General features: G+C 31.8%; 1 protein-coding gene across 4 annotated transcripts in view; it reads left to right on the top strand.

The window, feature by feature from the left end:
• PHTF2 (putative homeodomain transcription factor 2) overlaps positions 1-15028 on the top strand; it is a 147974-nt gene that overhangs the window by 83861 nt on the left and 49085 nt on the right. For all 4 annotated transcript variants that reach the window (XM_031938682.1, XM_031938683.1, XM_031938681.1 and 1 more), the window contains exons 3-5: positions 2352-2408; positions 6784-6853; positions 8938-9096. In XM_031938682.1, the coding sequence (XP_031794542.1) occupies positions 2352-2408; positions 6784-6853; positions 8938-9096 (286 nt within the window). The remainder of the gene's footprint in view (positions 1-2351; positions 2409-6783; positions 6854-8937; positions 9097-15028) is intronic.

The raw sequence follows: 15028 nt of genomic DNA, 5'->3' as shown, positions 1-15028 counted from the left end.
TTGAGTAACAATATCATAAAGAGGTCAAGAAGAACAAGGGTGAGAACAGATCATTAGACTTGACAGTTAAGATATTGATAACTTTGGAAAGAGAAGTTTCAATTCAATGATGAAATCTTTTTGTAGTATGTGAAGCATTAAGGACCTGATAATCCTGTGGAACTTCGCCTTAATAAAACATCAACTTGATTATTATTTTCAGTGATAGGTGACACATTTTATTTAGGAAGGACTTTGGTATGCTGGAAGTTGTTTAAAGGAGTATAATAAAGGGCCTTAAAGTTATTCTTTATGATTGATGCTTTAAGGCAGGGCTTCTTAACTTTTCCCATTCATTCACTCAAGAAATTTTTACATCTGACCCTGGGCATATAAGTATATAAATAGATATACAAATCAGATATTTTCTGATAATCATAATTTGTGACATCCACATTAGTTTTGAGATCCCATATGATGTTGTGAAACAGTTTAAAGAACTGTGGTTGTTGAATGAAGAAGAGAAGATTTTGGTGGCAACACAGTGGATCCTTTCAGCTTATATATGAGTGTTCCCCAAGGTTCTGTCCTAAGCCCTCTTTTCATTTCTTCTACCCTTTGCTCATTAATCTTATCAGCTCCCATGGATTTAGCTGCATTACAATCTCTGTGCAGATTATATATATTTAAGATACATGTATCCAAGTCCAGTAATTCGCCTGAATTTCATTTCTTAATCTCCATTTAATTATTAGGCATTTTAATCTAACTGTCCTAGGGATATCTGAAGTTCAGAATGTCCAAAACTGAATTTTTACTCAGTTATCACTCAGATATCTCAGATGTCTAGCTTATACTGGCTTGCCTATGTGCCTGAAATGAATTCTCTTTTTACCTCTACTTAAATCCTTTTCTTTCTTAAGACTGTGCTCAAGGCCTAGCTTCTTCATGAAGTCCTTCCTGATCCTCTCTATTGCTGTCCACTCCCTCCCAAATTACCTTGTACATTAATTACTTTATATATATATTTATGTATAGTATACGCTTTCCCTCCTCTCATTCCCATTAGAATGTGGAAGATCCTTGTGAGGAAGAATTATTTCATTCTTAGTACTTCTCTCCACTGCCTACTAATGTCCCAGACATATTGGTGCTTAATAATTTCTTTTTAAATGATTGATTAAAATCTTACAAGGAATGTCATGTGAAAGAAGTATTAGACTTGTTCTGTTTGATCTTAGAGGGCAGAAGTAGAAGAGCAGTAGATGGAATTTCCAGAGTGTGGTTTAGAGTTGATAACAGTACAGATTTCTTAACAGTTAGAGCTATCCAAAAATAGAATGGACTCCCTTAGAAAGTAGCAACTGAAATAAATACTGGATAGCTAGTTGTTAAGAATGTAGAAGATATTCTTTTCTTCACATTTGGCTTCATGTAAAAAGTCTTCAGATGTCCCTTCCAACTGTGAGATTTTTTTTTTTTTTGCTCAACAGGTGCATTATTCCAGGTCTTCTGGGTGTGTGTGCCTGTGTGTGTGTATTTTTATATAGCTAGTGTTTAGCATAGAAATTGCCTGAGGAGGTTGTGGAAACTAACAGTAGAGTTCTTCAGGTAGAGAGACTGGATAACCACTTTCAGGAAAGTTGTGCAAGTACAAAGATCTCTTCCAGCTATAGGATCCTTTCAAATTCTGTTTGTACTCATACCCATATCATTAGTGACAAATCAAACAAACTTGAGTCAGCTAGCTGGCCCTGTGGCATGAGTATTGGACTTAGAGTGAAGAAGTTTCAATTTAAGAGTTAAAATCCTGTTTGGAAAGTTACTTAATCTCTCTCCGCCTCGGTTTTCTCATCTTTGAAGTGGGAAAAATAATAGTACTTAACTTCACAGGGCTAATGTGAAGATCAAATGAGATAACATTTAAAGTACTCCTAATTTTTAAGTTATATTTTAATAACTAATAGAATAATAATTATTCTATCTAATTATTATTATTATAGCTAATGTGGTTGCTGTATCTCTGTGTGAATGCTATTTTTCATTGTCATGAAAAATATTTTTTCTTATTTCTCTAAAAGTGATCCCATAACTACATCTTTATAAGTATTTTTGTAGAAGCACTAACAAATCTAAATAATTTTCCTAAACATTTTAGATCAATAATTATATTTGGGATTATAAGAACAGTTTAATAGACATAGATAAACATAAAACAGGCTTTTGTTAATGTGAAAATTATGAAGAAGAAGGTTGGGCTTCCAATAGATTAAACTTTTGTCTAATATCTATTTGCAAGATACATGAACTCAGTTTAATTCTTTCTGCATCGAATCATATTAATGACTTAATGTGTTATAATCTCTTTCTAGATTGGAGCATATGATCAACAAATATGGGAAAAATCTGTAGAACAAAGAGAAATCAAGGTAGGAAAGTTATATTTTTTTATACTTTGAATTTCTACAAATGTAATGATGCAGTTTTAGTTTCTTTTAAAAAATATCCATCTAGGGGCAGCCAGGTGGTATAGTGGATAGAGCACCAGCCTTGAAGTCAGGAGGACCTGAATTCAAATGTGACCTCAGACACTTAACATTTCCTAGCTGTGTGACCCTGGGCAAGTCACTTAATCCCAGTTGCCTCAGCCAAAAAAAAAATCCATCTAGTTATGATATAAGTAAATATTTAACATTACAATATAAATTAAAAGGTAATATCATCTTTGGTAGTATTCTCACATATCATGGTTCTTTTGAATTTTGCATTCTAGCATTTTTCTGTTCTTTTATGTCTTTATGAATTCTAATCATTATCTTTTATCAGCTTTCCCCCTTTTCATTGTCACCTTATCCTTCTAGTTTATTTTTTTCTCCCATTTGATGCTGTCATTGCTCTATACAGTTGGTTAGATTGGTAAGTATTTTAGGGCTTTTTACCTTTAAGTGACCTTGTGCAAAGTATGTCTTCCATAATTGAAATCTTGCATTTTGGTGCTACTAACAGAATGCTATTGAGTCTAAAACAGTTTTGGAAAAGCTGGCCAATTATTTTAAAATTGAGTTTTTAGAAATTAGTTAAAAAACTTCTTCTATTATAGCTTGCTTCTCCTTGCATAATTGTTGACTTTAATGAATATATACCCTCATAGATTGTTGTTTGCAAGTCTTTGAGAAAATAGAAAATATTAACAATATGCACTGATTTTGAATAGTGAAAATTTCTTTGAAATTATTTTATTTTTTCTTGAATATTACTAATTAAATTGGTGACATGCATGAGCTAAGCCACTGTAAAAACTTCATATAGATTGATTGAGCTTATCCATTTTGGCTTGAAACTGGAGAAAAGGTTGCATATTAGAAATTTGATATTAGATTAAAAGCAAACTTGTAATAATTTTAAAATCTGGCAAAATTTATTAAATCCACATTGTATGTTTGCACAGAATAGTACTAAATTCTAGGTTCTTTGTCATTTTTAGGTGTGTTGATTTTGATTTTAATTCATGGAGGTATAAAAATAAATTTGTAAAGAAATACAACGTTCATAAACCTTTCACATGTTTTTGGAAGGATGCTGCCCATACTACTCTATTTTATAATTTCTCAGAATTAGGAAACATTTAATTGCTAAAGAAGGGGGCATAAAATGAGATTATATCTGTCATTTGTTCTTATAGGATCTGACAGGCTTAAAAACAAAACAAGACAAAACCCATGGTCGGGTCTCTGACCTTTTAAAAAATGGTTTCAATGTAGAAGAAACTAATATTTTTGATCACAGAATATACAGCTGGAAGGGAACCTAAGAGATCATCTGATCCAGCTCTTTTATTTTACTGATGAGGAACCTGAAACCTACAGAGGTTAAGTGACTTGCCTAATTTCTCATAGGGAATAAGCATCGGAATTTGGTTTCAATAGAATTCTGTCACTTCCAAATTCAGTTTTTTTCTATACCATGTTCTCTGTAAGATACATAGATAGATACACACACTGAGAAAAGATACTTCTACTTTGAAGTATACTTTGTAGAGTAGTACATGGCAAGATAGAACAAAAATGATTCTACTCATTTACTGAAATGATCCTGTGCCTCCTCTCCCTGATCCTTTAGCAAGGATTTCAGCTTCAGCAATGCTTCCTTTCAGCAAGTTGGTCTGTTCATTTGTTAGTCATACTTACATCAAGTGTGAGGGCTAGAATTTGAAACTTAAGGTCTAAGGGCTATAAAATTGTGCACACTCTTTAAATCAGCAATACCACTACTAGATCTATATCTTAAAAGAAATTTAAATAAGAGGGCAACATATATATATAAATATTCTAGCAACTCTTTTCGTGGTTGTAAAGAATTGAAAATTGAGAGGATGCCCATTATTTGAGGAGTGACTAAACAAGTTGTGGTGGTATAAGATTGTGATGGAAGTGTTGTGTTATATGAAATAATGATCAGAATGCTTTCAGAAAAACCTGGAAAGACTTAAATGAATTAATACAAGCGAAATGAGCAGAATCCAGGAGAACATTGTACATAGGAACAACAAAATTGTACTGTGATCATTTGTGAATAATTTAGCTGTTCTCAGCAATATAGTGATGCAAGATAATCTTGAAAGACTGATAATGAAAAAAATTATATCAACATCCAGGAAAAAAAAAACTGATAGAATGCAGATTGAAATATACTTTTAAAAATTTCTTTTTTTTCTTTTTTCATCTCTCTCTCTCTCTCTCTCTCTCTCTCTCTCTCTTTTTGGTCTGTGTTTTCTTTCACAACATGACTAATATGGAAATGTTTTGCATGACTGCATATGTATAACCTCTATCAAATTGCTTATCTTTTCAGTGAGAGAAGAGAAAAAGATGAGATGGCACAGATTTGGAGCTCAAAATTTTAAAAAATGAATGTTGAAAATTGTTTTTATGTATGATTGGAAAAAAAATAAATTATTAAAACAACAGAAGAGAGGGCTAGGTTGCCCTTGGTCTTTGTCATTCAAGGGGGATCTACTTACATGGAGTCTTCCTTCCCTCACTGGTCAATTAGTCATCCAGCTAGCTTTTATTAGGTTCTTACTATGTACATTGTACTAAACATTGGGGATACATAGAAAGGCAAAAATAGCCTCTACTCTCAATGAAAGAAACAATGTGCAAACAATGTGTACAAATAAAATTAGAGAAAGCCTCACTTGAAGGAGGACTGGAAAAAGCTTTTACAGATAAGCTGAGACTTAGAGGAAATTCGGATAACAAATTAAAAAATTGCTGAAATAATTTTCTTGAAATCATATCATCCCCTCTTCAAAAACATTCAGTTCAGTTCTGTCCCTGGCATCCATGAATTTGCTTTTTAAAAAATACTTTAACTATATTTCAGTGCATTTAAAAACATTCTGAGAAATAAATCAGTAGAATTGACTATCCTGATAAAGGCATGTATCACACACACACACACGCTTAAGAATCCCTGCTTTAATATTTCCCTGTTGAATTCAGGATGAAATCCAGTCTAGTCCAACAAGCAATTATTAAACACTATGTGCAGTGGGTTCTAGGAATAGAGAAGTATTTCCATAATAATATGAGGGAAAAGGAATGAACACTAACAATTGAAGGAGACCAGGAAGGGCTTCTTATAGATGCTACATTAACTGAACCTTAAAGGAAGGTAGGGATTAAAAGATGACAGTGAAGAAGAAACATATTTTAGGTATTAAAGACAACTAGGCAAGGAGATGGAGTGCAAAGTTTGGGGAACCGAATAGGCCAGTTGAGCAGAGATATATACAATAACTTTAAAAATCTATGTGGAAGGTGATTACAAAAGCAGCTAAGTGATACAGTAAACAGAACAGTAGACCTGAGTCAAGAACACCTGAGTTCAAATCCAGCTGTAGATACATTCTAGCTGTGTGACCCTGGGAAGTCACTTAATATAGCTCAAGATACTTCAATTGTAAAATAAGAATGATAATAACACTTACCTCTTAAGGTTTTTAATGAGAATCAAATGAGACAATATTTGTAAATCACTTACTATGATGTCTGGCATATAATGAGTACTATATAAATATTAGCTATTATTATAGCATCAGTCACTGAAGGTTCTTGAGGGAAGGAGGTGACATGACCAGACTTGTATTTGAGGGAGATTGTTTTGGCAGATAGTTGGAAGTGACATTAAATATTAGAAAGATTGGAAGTTTAAAATCCAGTGCTGTTGGAAGAGTTTAGACAAGAAGTGATGAATGCTTCCTTCCGCCTTATTTCATTTGATTTCAGATTTCTTTCATTTGATTCTCGTTCATGAATTGTAGTTCTAGCTATTCTTTCTTGTTGTTCCCTGAAATTGACCCATCTCTATGCCTGTTCATTCCTAGAATGGACTCCTTCCTCACCTCTCATTTCCTGGAATTGCTAGCTTCCTATAAGATTCATGTAATATGTCACTTCCTACAGGAAACATTTCTTGATACTCCTTGTTTTAGGTTCTTTCTTAAGTTGCCTTGTATTAATTAATCCAATTACATATATTTCCCCAATAAACACTCTTCTTGAGGGCTCTTTTTTCACTCTGTGTTTTGTATCCCAGGTGCACAGAACAGTGTCTAGCACATATAGCAAAAGTTTAAAAAATCTGTTTAATTCCATTTTAAACAAAAAATGCTATTGAGTTTCTATAGATTAAGTCATTAGAAATTTAATGGAAAAGTGCATAATTATGCTATGTTGGATTTAACTTTTTTCATGTTTCTTATGTTTTATGTTTTCCTGTTCCTTATAATATGTTTAATAGGGGTTAAGGAATAAACCAAAGAAAACAGCACATGTGAAGCCTGACCTCATAGATGTTGACCTTGTAAGAGGTGAGTATTGGATATGAACTTTAAGTTTATTATAGCATTTGATTCATAAAAAATACTTTTAAATTTAAAATTAGAATATAAGAATGGAACCAGTTTTTTCTGTCCCAGATTTAAAGATCATTAACAGTTATAGTTACCAGCCCCTAAATGAATACCATATTTTCTGATACTGAAATGTCATTATGAATTTGTCAAGAAAAGTGATTTGTGATTCAGAACAGTCAATCTGTAAATATTTGTTACTACATTCAAAGTCCTTTTCAGAGTTTTGTAAGAAATAAAAACAAGGTAGATATATCTTTGCTTATAAGAATCTGGTTAGGGAGCTAAAACAAAAATACATGCAATGTTAACAGTGTAGACCAACATCTGATGTATAGAACATATGACAGTAATGAATGTCTTAGGTATTTAAAAAAAGAGAAGTACAATTTTTGGCCACAGTAGTCAGAGAAGATTTCATAGAGGAGTTATAATTTGAGGTAGATCTTGACAAATAGGATTTTACAAAGAGAGAGTAAATGACATTTTAAGTGATAGGAAGCAACAAAGAAGTGAAAATGAGAATGAATGAAATATGTCTGAAAGAAAAATGAGTACATTATCCTGGAATAAATAAGAAAATGCCAAGACTCTCATTGGTTTTTAACTCCTTCCCTGCTTCTTTAAGTAAATTAAATCCTAAATTCAGAGGATAAACTCTGACAGATCTTACCAAACTAGGAAAGCCTAGTGAGGGACAGTTATCTTTGTAACTTAATCCTTGATAAATGCAGAGATTATTACTAGGATAGCTTCAGAGTGATGAATTTTTCAGCCATGAGGATTTCAAAGAAAATCCACTAAGCATTCATTTGTTGGAGGAGCTTCCCACAAAGATGAAGTCATGTCTGTTGTACTAACATCTTTCTGCCACCTAAGCTGATTTTTCTCTTATTTTGTATTTAGTTTAATTTCAGATTTTACTTTTTTCCTTTATTTTATTTCTTGTATTTTTTTGTCTCTTCTTTTCAATATCTTATACCATCTTGTTAAATTTTACTTTGACTCTTTTTATTTTCTAATAAAGGACAGTAAACCCTTTGAGAATATTAAAAGTTGTGTGTGTGTGTGTGTGTGTGTGTGTGTGTGTGCGCGCGCATGTACACATATGTATATTTTAATCTTGCTTTTAGGTTATGATATACTTTCTACACTTGGTTTAGTAGGTGTGGATGATAAATATAAAGAAAGAAATTCAGAAAGCATTTATAGACAGTGATAAATTTAGGAAAGTATAAGTTAAAAGTAAAACAACACATGTATAGAAAGTAAAGGGATTAAAATACACATATACATTCAGACATGTAAAGAATTTAAAAGGGAGTAAATAAAAGCATTTAGATACAATTATCTTTTTCCGTCCCATGTTAAGATTGTTTCAAGAAGAATAAGTACAGTAGATAAAGCCAAAATTCAGTTTTGTTTAACATAGCACAATAATATTTATATAAAGAATTTAAGTGGTATTATTCCAGAGGGCAGGGAAATTTACAGATTTTCTTTTATTATTTGTAAAAGTGTAGGGAGAAATTTCTGTATTTATTTCAGCTAAAAATTACATTAAAATGTATATGATCATTTGATTATATAATGTGAAATAATTCAGATATATTCAGAGGTCTGTGCCTCTTTGGTGTCGATACTTTCATCACTGATTTCAGTCACATTCCCTCCAAGTATACCAATGATTCAAGCATTGGTAAAGTCAAAAAAATGTCTGTCCATCTGTATGTCTTTCATCTAATCACATTTTCTGCAATATCTTGTGAGGTGTTTCTGTGAATTCATCTAAATTGACCTTCATGAAAAAGGCACTCATTTCATCACTGAGCCCTGTGTTTTGATAGTTTGATAGAACCTGCCAAATTTGACATTGGGGAGAGGGAGAAGTCGCCCCTAAACCATAAAAATACATTTGAATAATATTTTAGTAATGACATATATTTGGAGGGGGGGAAGTCTTAAATTGTTCTCTAAAACTTTAATTGCATTTTATATACAAAATCAATAGATACATGTATTTTGCCTTTTTCTCTCTCCAGGATCTGCATTTGCTAAGGCAAAACCTGAAAGTCCTTGGACTTCTCTAACAAGAAAGGGAATTGTTCGAGTTGTATTTTTCCCCTTTTTCTTCAGGTGGTGGTTACAAGTAACTTCAAAGGTTATCTTTTTTTGGCTACTTGTTCTTTACCTCCTTCAAGGTATGAACAAATGACAAGAATCTTATTAGTTTTAAATATGGTTATCAGGGAGTTTAAAAATACTATATCTTTGTTTTATACATATTATTATTAAAACCTGTTTTTATTTAGTTCATCTACAAAACCAGTTTAATGCTGCCTATGAAAAGCAAGATCATTATTTTGAAATAACAGTTTAATGAGATATTGAATATATTAACAGATGAGAGAAAATATAAATGAAAAGAAATAGGAAATAAAGTAAAAAGAAGGTCTCTTTAGGATCATGCTCCATAATAATAATCTACTTTTATGGAATCATACTTATCTCATTGGAATAAATTCTTGCTATCTTAGAAATTATTTATCCTCTTCTCTGTATATTGCTTCATACATAGAATATTGTCTTGAACTGTTACTCCTATGGGCATTCAATTTGAACTTCAGAAACTAGAAGTCTGTAAAGGCCTTCTGGATTTCTTAAATGTTGAAACATCTTTATATCAGGAATATTTTACTATTTTGTATGTTCTCACTAATGTTTAAAATCTTTTGGTAAAATTTTATTTGACTAAATAGATTTTATTTCTATTCTCGAGTTTCTCTGTAAACATGTTGTAATAAAATTTTGAAGATTGCCTGATTATTAAATTATTATTCAACAGATTTGAGATTTGAAGTTAACTATGCTATTTCATTTCCTCCTGGTGCCTTGTGTTTTTATTATAATCTCAGCAATAGGATAACTTTGTCTTCTCTATTCTCCTTGTTCATAAACATTAGTTTTATTACTATAATAAGTGAATTGCAAGCAGAAGTAGGAGTCAGTGTAAGACTTCTGAACCATCATTGTCCTTTTTTCAGTTGATATCTAGTCTCTATTTCTGACCACATATACTTATTTGATTCTTCAAGTTGTCGTTTATTATGCTAATTTTTAGATCAGTTTGAAATATGCCATGGCCACATGCTTCTTTACTCTTTTTTCCTCCCCACCTTCTCCGTCTGACTATATATATTTTTTTCCTCAAAGGTTGAAATATAAAATAAATATTTTATATTTATCGATTAGTTTCTAGAGCTAAAGTGAGTTGTTTGAACACTAATTTAAGTGATTTGGCAGTGGAACTTGAAGGAAAATCTACTTTTAAATAAAAGACATATTTTTGTTCATGGTAGTATGTGCATGAAATCAAGAAATGCAGTCTTAACTTTGAGGTCACTTCTCCAGGGTAGTAGCCCTTTGGTAGTTGTATTAGTCTTCTCAGCTTTCTTAATTTTTTCTCATTGTTGTTATGAAATGTTTCCTAAGTATACGCCACATTTTTATATGTATATGGAAAACAATTTCTGTTAAAAGAAACATTTATTCTAATATCGGCAGAACAAAAATATTATGCTTGATTACTGTTTTGCATTTTGAATACCAAAATGCAATGCGTTTTATTTATTCAAAGAATTGTAAATTTTAGAACTGCAAGGAATGTTAAAGATCATCTAGCCACAATCATTTAAAAAAAATAAGTTGAAATAATGGACCAAGAAAGATCATGTAAACTTCCCAGCTGTATAACCTAGTTAGTAGAAGAGTCATTCTTACTTTTCAGTGTATCACAGCTGTTTGAAATTATAGCTAAAATTCCATTCTTAAACAAGATGATATTCATCTAAAAAGCCTCTTGGTTATTTGCTTAGAGAGTTCACTATCATAAAAGCCCCAAAGAAATTTGCTCTGCATCTTGTCTCAATTAGAAGGCAAATTTCTGTACAAGATAACATTCACTAGCTCTAGGGCACGCTGCTTTTCAATAAATGGGTCAGTGGATTGCCTCCATTTATGCCAAAGACCCTGAAAAAAAGGACAGTTCCATTATGTAGGTTTTTGGGGAGTACAAACAAAGAACAGAACAGGATAGATGATATCATAGGATTGGTTATAATGCTGAGGGCAACATGATTGATTTTAAAGCCAAGGCTCAGGGAATAGCTTGATTGATTGGTGATAGGGTCTAGCAACAAATCACCTTCTCTCTTAAGAATAAGAAATGCCTATTATTTGTGTCCATGTACATGGTCAAAAGACAATAAACTAGCCTTTTTTTGGACAGCAAATCAGACATCATGAAGGATAGCTTCATGGTGTAAAGATATCAGGCCCAACTCCCTTGCTTTCATACATATTCCACAAGGTCATTTAAATTCCATAAATATTTTTGCAGACAAATGTTTGTGGCAGCCCTCTTTGTAGTGGCCAGAAACTGAAAACTGAGTGGATGCCCATCAATTGGAGAATGGCTGAATAAATTGTGGTATATGAATATTATGGAATATTATTGTTCTGTAAGAAATGACCAACTGGATGATTTCAGAAAGGTCTGGAGAGACTTATACGAACTGATGCCGAGTGAAATGAGCAGGACCAAGAGATCATTATATACTTCAACAACAATACTATATGATGACCAATTTTGATGGACCTGGCCATCCTCAGCAATGAGATCAACCAAATCAGTTCCAGTGGAGCAGTAATGAACTGAACCAGCTACGCCCAGGGAAAGAACTCTGGGAGATGACTAAAAACCATTACATTGAATTCCCAATCCCTATATTTTTGCCCACTTGCATTTTTGATTTCCTTCATAGGCTAATTATACAATATTTCAGAGTCCGATTCTTTTTGTACAGCAAAATAATGGTTTGGTCATGTATACTTATTGTGTATCTAATTTATATTTTAATATATTTAACATCTACTGCTCATCCTGCCATCTGGGGGAGGAGGTAGGGGGAAGGAGGGGAAAAATTGGAACAAGAGGTTTGGCAATTGTCAATGCTGTAAAGTTACCCATACATATAACCTGTAAATAAAAGGCTATTAAATTTAAAAAATATATATATTTTTGCAGAAGGGAATCATTTTAAATTTATCCACTGTATCTCTGAATTACAGCTTTAACAGTAGGAAAATTTAGCCCTGAAAACATCCTTTCCCTTAGAAATTAGATACTGTATCATTTAAGGTATGTCTCAAGGACTTCTAGTAGTAAAGGATAACATTTGCAAAATAAGAGCTAGTCGGAGGTATAATTTGTAAACTTAAAATGATTTTAAATTCCCTTCTGCAAAATGTTTATGTTATATGGGCTTCATATAACAGATATTTCCTCTCACTCTTTAGAGGGCAGAATGTGTGCCATGATATGAAATTGTTGCTCAGTCGTTTCAGTCATATCTAACTCTTTGTGATACCAATTTAAGTTTTTTTTGGGAGGGAGAAGGGAGATACAAGATTGATTTGCCATTTTCTTCTTCAGCTCATTTTTTGTAGATGAGGAAACTGAGGCAAACAGGGTTAAGTGACTTGCTTAGGGCTACACAGTTAGTAAGGGCCTGAGCCCAAATTTGAACTCAAGGAAATAAGTCTTTCTGACTCTAGGGCTGGCTGTGTCATTGTGATATGGAATTACAGATTTTTAATTTGGAACTCAAAATTTTAAAATACTAATGTAAAAAATTGCTCATACATGTAATTGGAAAAATTAATTAAAAATTTTTCATTTGGAAAAAATAATTTACAATCTTTTTTTTTTTTTTTTTTTTTTTTTTTTTTGCTAGTGGCACAATATTATTGTGTGTCACGAGAAAGAATGGCATGCTTACTGAAGAGACAGGAAATTCCTATATATGGATACAGTGTGTAAGATGTTAAAAGTTTGGCGAACCAACTGGTAAAACTTTTAGAACACTATAATTGATGGAAACCTCAGAGGCAAGGAGGTTTTTTATAAATCTATAAGTCCAATTCAATTTATACATATCAGCACCTATCTTAGAAAGAAAATTAAATCTCTTAGGAAGAAAGCTATTAAGGGTGCCTTTCTGGGATACTAACTCTTTATCCAACAGTTTGCAGATGTATCTCCCCTCTAAAATAATTTTTGATGTGCTTATTTTCATTTAAATAAACTTAAGACAAAGTATATAGAAGTTAAAATTTAATTTGTATGTAAAATGGTTGTACTAGAAAAATATCTAACTAAAAGGGGCTTTTTTGATAGGCTTTGTAAATTGTTTTTTAAATTTGATTTTGGGCTTTTTTGTGAAAAAAAGTATCTGGCTTTTCAAAACATGTTTTCTTATAATAAGAAAATGACACTATAATTATTTTGTGAATAGCCATATAGGATATATTAATATTTCCCCCCATGGTTGTAATCATCCTGTCTTTTTGCTATAAGTTTACCAACATTCACAAGTCTTTATAATTAATTGAACAGATATTTACTAAATTCCTGTTATAGTGTAATCCCTGTGAGATATACTGGTGATATAAAGACAAACAAAATAATCTGTCTTCAAGTAGCTTTCATTCTGTGGGATATAAGTACCTGCTTCTATTAAGCAGCTGTGTTTTATGTTCATTCCTTACTACTTTGAACTAATTAGATTTTGCTACTTTTTGTTGTATTGTGGTTAATAGAAATAAAGTTGATCCTTAATATACTGTGAAATGTGAAGGGCAAAGTACCGATTTAGAATTTGTTCCCCAGAAGTATCATCCTTACTTCACTGTTCAAAACATTCATGCTTCCTAGAAGAAGAATATTTGGTTTTAATTAGGGTAGAGATTTTCTTTGATATGACATCTTAGTGTATGCATTGGGACAAAATTCAGAAATGTTGAGTTCAAATCCAAAGTCCACTTTTCTTAATGTTATGGAATTTGAGTCTGAATTTTCTCATATCTAGAGGGTTTCCTTATCTATAAAAGGGGAGTAATATTTACATCATCTCCCTTTGTTATAAGGTAAAGTACTTTGTAAGACATAAAGTACTATATTTTACTGTGATGATAGTTTAGAGGCAAGAAGATGACCTGTTGAAGGTTTCTTGTCCTATTATTACATGTTAGAGTACATCCTGTGATATAAAGGGTCTTAGAGAACATGGGAACTGAAGTAACCTATGATACAGATAATTCACCTTTACAGGTCTCAAAAGAAATTTATTATATTTAAATCTATAAAAAGGCTACTGAGGGTTGATTTTTGTGTATATATATATATATATATATATATATATATATATGATATATTTGATATATTTGATTTTGGCCTAATTGATAATTTGACATAAATACTTCCCTTCACAATTGTTGCCTCTAGAAGCAAATAGAATTATTTCTATTGCCCCAACATTATTACACGTTATTCCACTTCCTGAGCTCTTTGATTCTGTCAATTTTACTGTTTCTTATTTGCTATTCCATTTTCTCTGTTGATGTCTTTATACCTTTCCTATATGCTTGTATGTATATGTTTTACATGGACATAAGCACATATCCTCTCATGAGGTTGCAGTTCACATTGCTTACATTAGTAGAATCTAAGGTTTTTGAATGCAAGAATTCCATTTTTTTTCCTTTTGTTGCCCAGTGCTTGTACATATTAGTGCTTAAAAATGCTTAATTGATTGGCCCAACCCAGAAATTCTCTCCTTAAGGAAACAAAAAACAATCTAGTTAAGCAAAAACAACCAACATAGCAATTACTCCTGATAGGTCATTTACTATTATAGTTTGTTTATTTTTATATTAAGGGAGGGATGACTAGAATGCTGAAGTCATATAAAATAGTTTTACATTGTAGAATAGAACATTAAAATTACTAATAAGTAAAATTTTTCTTAAGTAAAATAAAATGAATTATTGAAGAAGTAGGTTACAGGTTAATAACAATAACACCTAACATTTGTGTAATGCTTACTATGTGTTAAGCACTGTGCTAAGCACTTTACAATTATTTAATTTGATCTTTACAACAATGCTGGTATCTTTATTATCCTAATTTTATAGATGAGGAAATAAAAAAAAACAGGTTAGTTACTTGTAAGCCCAGGATCACACAGCTAATAAGTGATTTGAATTTGAATTCATGTTTTCTCAACACCAGGC

The sequence above is a fragment of the Sarcophilus harrisii genome, chromosome 5 (assembly GCF_902635505.1).
Source record: "Sarcophilus harrisii chromosome 5, mSarHar1.11, whole genome shotgun sequence".
NCBI classification, from domain to species: domain Eukaryota; kingdom Metazoa; phylum Chordata; class Mammalia; order Dasyuromorphia; family Dasyuridae; genus Sarcophilus; species Sarcophilus harrisii.
The sequence above is the reverse complement of the archived record's forward strand: the minus strand, read 5'-3'. Positions and strand labels throughout refer to the sequence as shown.